At 58.0% G+C, this 3,490-nt stretch overlaps 1 protein-coding gene across 1 annotated transcript; it reads right to left on the reverse strand.

Moving 5' to 3' along the window:
• Positions 1-290: 290 nt before the first annotated feature.
• Positions 291-1,714, reverse strand: LOC113208188 (uncharacterized). The gene is made up of 3 exons (XM_026425081.2): positions 1,601-1,714; positions 839-1,033; positions 291-543 (listed from the first exon to the last, which is right to left on the reverse strand). Exons 1-3 carry the CDS (start codon positions 1,673-1,675, stop codon positions 379-381), a joined length of 435 nt encoding a protein of 144 aa, XP_026280866.1. The 5' UTR covers positions 1,676-1,714; the 3' UTR covers positions 291-378.
• Positions 1,715-3,490: the final 1,776 nt, after the last annotated feature.

The following is a 3,490-nucleotide window of genomic DNA, read 5'->3' on the forward strand; positions in this document are numbered from 1 at the left end:
CGCGGTAGGGGAGCGGCTGGGTCTTTCCCTCCGATGAGGTCGAGATTATTGCCTCCGAAGAAAACTTTTCTGTTTGCACAAGAAGTCCATATCTTTCGGGAAAGTTTTGTGAACGGCGTGAGAAATAATGAGCAATGAGCAGAGAGTGAGAGAGAAAGCGAGGGGGCTCGCACGCCCACCTGCGCACGTCCCTGGAGGTGCGCGAGAGAGACAGAGCGTTGTATATGGACGGGTATGATAACCCGTCGGAGCGAGGACGACAAAGGTGGTAATAACAGCTACTAAAGCAGTCAAACGATTTCCACTCCATAATTTAATGAGAAAACTCTCCTTCACCCCGCGAACAAATCTCTGCGCCAAACTCCGCTCTTGCCCGGGTCACGTGAGGGCGCGCCGTACGCAGTCCACGAAGTCGGCGGCGACGGGCGCCACGGAGGGCGGGAGGCCCTGGCCGTCGATGCAGGCCGCCACCGCGTCGGCCGCGGCCGGCGGCGCCGCGCCCCCCGCCAGAGCGTCCGTGCCCCTGGCGGCGCAGGCATCAACCTTGAAACACAAAGGAGGAGGAATTGGCATGTCGCGAGCCGGGCTCCCCGGCCGCGCCGGGGCAGCGGCGGGGTCCCCGAGGCCAAGTCCCAGCTCTAGGCCGTCCAGCCTGGCCGCTTGGCCGTCGTATGCGTCATTTCACTTTGAGGTCGTGTTAAATGTACGCATAATTAAAATGTCTGCTGCTGACATGGGGCAAAATTATTATTCCGCTTTCGGTGCACGACCCTTGTGTACGTTTGTGGTCGAGCTGTTGTGGTCAGCCTGCTGTCACGTGACCTTGGTCTCGTCTCACCTTGGCGAGGTTCTCGTAGCCGCCCGCGGCGAGGACCCCCGGCGCCGCCGTCCTCACGCAGCGCTGGATCCTGGCGTCCTCGCTGGCCAGGGCGTCCTCCTCGCTGGACGCGGCGCTCGAGTCGTGGTGGTCGCTGCTGTCGCTGCCGCGGCGGTGGGGGTCGCGGCAGCAGCACCCCTCGAGCCCGGGGGGCAGCTACAAGGCCAAGGCGAAACGCATCAGCTTCAACCAAAATACGGCGGCGCGCCGTGTCACGCGACGCCACGCCGTGCCATACGCTACGCCGTGGCCCACCACACCACCCCCCGGCCCCCCGGGCCGGCCACTCCTGGTCGGCGAGACGAGGGGCGGGCGGCGGGGCGGACCCACCACGGCGCGTGATTTGTCGAAATCAAGGGGCACACACAAGCAACTTATGATTTCTTACGGAGCAAACGGCAACGGAGAGGAAGAGCCCCAAATCAGCAATCTCAGTGTCGTCGAGAAGAAACCCTGATTGAAAAATCAATTTACTGTCTAGGAAGTTCGTAGCAGTACTAGGAACGCCGTAGATGATTACTTCCTTCCCTTCACTCCTCATTTAAATATGCTTTCAAGGCTATTCGCCGCGGGTGGAAAAGGCCGTGGAACCCCGCTCTATGTTGTGAACCAAACCAATAATCGGGCCACGGACACCATTCTCGAACCCAAATACTGTTGAGGTAGATGGTGGCATCTTCGTGAGTGTTCGGCGCCCCAGTTCCCAGTACCACTTATACTCACCGTCATGAGGACGAACACCGCTGCGACGCAGAGCACCCGCTGCCCACCCTCACTGGTCGCAGCGCGGAGCAGCATGGCGTTCAACTGGCCCGCGCACCCGACCCATCGCTGTATAAAGCACCAGGGTCCTCTTGGGGGAGCGAGAGAGAGAGAGTGAGAGAGATTGGGGAGGGGGGGGGTCGAGGGAGGGAGAGAGGTCGGAGGACATAATTTTTGTCTTTTTCTGTCGGGATAAAGCCAATCACACTTGTGTCGATTCTCGCGCTGATTCATACTGGCGTGCGTTGACCCCACCCTCGTCCCTGCCCCCTATGACACACAAAACGCATACACTACGGCAGACGACACAAACATTTGCAAATGGTCTGATGTCATGCCAAATTTGTTTGCTGTTTTGTTTTTTTCAAGTTAGTTGTTACTTTTACTATCAGTCGAGTCACAGCTCTCAGCAGCAGCGTTGTACTACAGTACTGCACGCTACTGTATAGGAGTGTCGTGCAGCTGATCGAGGTCTCGGGTACTGCCACAAAAGTTCCCTCGAATGGACGAGAAGGAAGGTTTTGAGACTTACAGACGGTACTTCCCCGCGCTCCCTGCTCTTGCACCGGGGCGCTCAGGGTGGGCCGCCGGCTCCACACAGTTGCCCGGCGGGCTGGCCTACCCAGCTCGTCGCAGGCGCTATCACTGGCGTAGCCTGGGCGGTCAGGACCATGTTATACTTGTTCCGGCCGGTGCAGCTAGATTGTCCGACCTCAGGGGGCCGTAGCGCCTAACGGGCATTGCAGGTAGGCAACACGCACGCCTGCGTGACGTGAATCACCTCCGTGCAACCGGTAGTTAAAATACCTCTTAGAGCCGGATTCACTTTACCTGCAAAATAATCAAAACTGAAAAAAAAATGTGGGCCCTACCCACCCCGCTTTGACACGGGGACCCGCCTGTTTAACTTCGGAGTTCGGTATGGGATCCGGTGTTTTCAGGCACCCAGCGGAGGGCCGGGTTTCTTGACTATCTCGCTCACACCGGAGTTTACAGCCATCGACTAGGTTCCCACCAGTCCGCTTGACCGGGAATGGGGGGTAGGGCGGAGGGAGTTAGAAAGAGAGGAGACGGGCGTACGGTGGTTAGCCTGTACTGCACCCAGATGCGATCCGAGCGGAAAGCTTCCGAGTCGTGGAATCCCTTCAATGAGCCAGATTCTAAGGACTTATCAATTCCACACGGGTTACCACTCCCGCTGTGGCTGGGATGGCCCTTACTCGGCACGCTTTCGCCGAGGGTCGAACCTTTGCCCCTAATGGGACCCCAGTGCCGAGTCATCGTCACCCCCGGTCCAGTGGGACAGCGTTAACCACCAGACCGTTCGTTCATCCACGAAGGTGCCCCGTTGAAATGACGGGTTTAAGTTCTACTCCAAGAGTTCGACCGTCTCAGAAAAATGTAGCTGGGATCGGAGATTCGAACCCCTGGCTTGTGCCGCACGGGGCCGACTCTCTACCGGCGCGGCTACGACGCCACAGTGTGAGTGGCCGGGCCAGCTAGCCTCAAGGCACGAGTCAGCGCAGTAGCTTGAGCAGGAGAAGAACCGGTTCCATCACGACACCATCTCACCTCACGTTTCCAGACCAGCCTCCTGGCTCTTTGGTATCGCTGCAACGTTTGAACTGTGAATCGGGGGTTCTAATACTCGTCGTCAAAGTATTTGTTTTGGGGTTTGAATTTTCTCGCACTGTACGAGAGCTCGACTAGTCGGCAACTCGCGTGGGTGATAAGGAAATCGGGGCCTTCTGACGATCGCTTCATCGCGCCGTTTCGTGGTTAGAATCCTTTCCAACAACCGCAACCCACATGTCCGTGCTCTACTAAGCGAGCAAGGTGAATGGCATAATA

This window comes from Frankliniella occidentalis, unplaced genomic scaffold (genome assembly GCF_000697945.3).
Source record: "Frankliniella occidentalis isolate FOCC.00 unplaced genomic scaffold, Focc_3.1 Scaffold30, whole genome shotgun sequence".
Classification (NCBI taxonomy): Eukaryota; Metazoa; Arthropoda; class Insecta; order Thysanoptera; family Thripidae; genus Frankliniella; species Frankliniella occidentalis.

Excerpts from the sequence above, each read along its gene's own strand:
- LOC113208188 (XM_026425081.2), bottom strand. The coding sequence starts at position 1,675 with ATGCTGCTCCGCGCTGCGACCAGTGAGGGTGGGCAGCGGGTGCTCTGC. Across the intron at positions 1,034-1,600 it reads CGGTGTTCGTCCTCATGACG|CTGCCCCCCGGGCTCGAGGG; the intron begins GTGAGTATAAGT and ends TTGGCCTTGTAG. Across the intron at positions 544-838 it reads GCTACGAGAACCTCGCCAAG|GTTGATGCCTGCGCCGCCAG; the intron begins GTGAGACGAGAC and ends TTGTGTTTCAAG.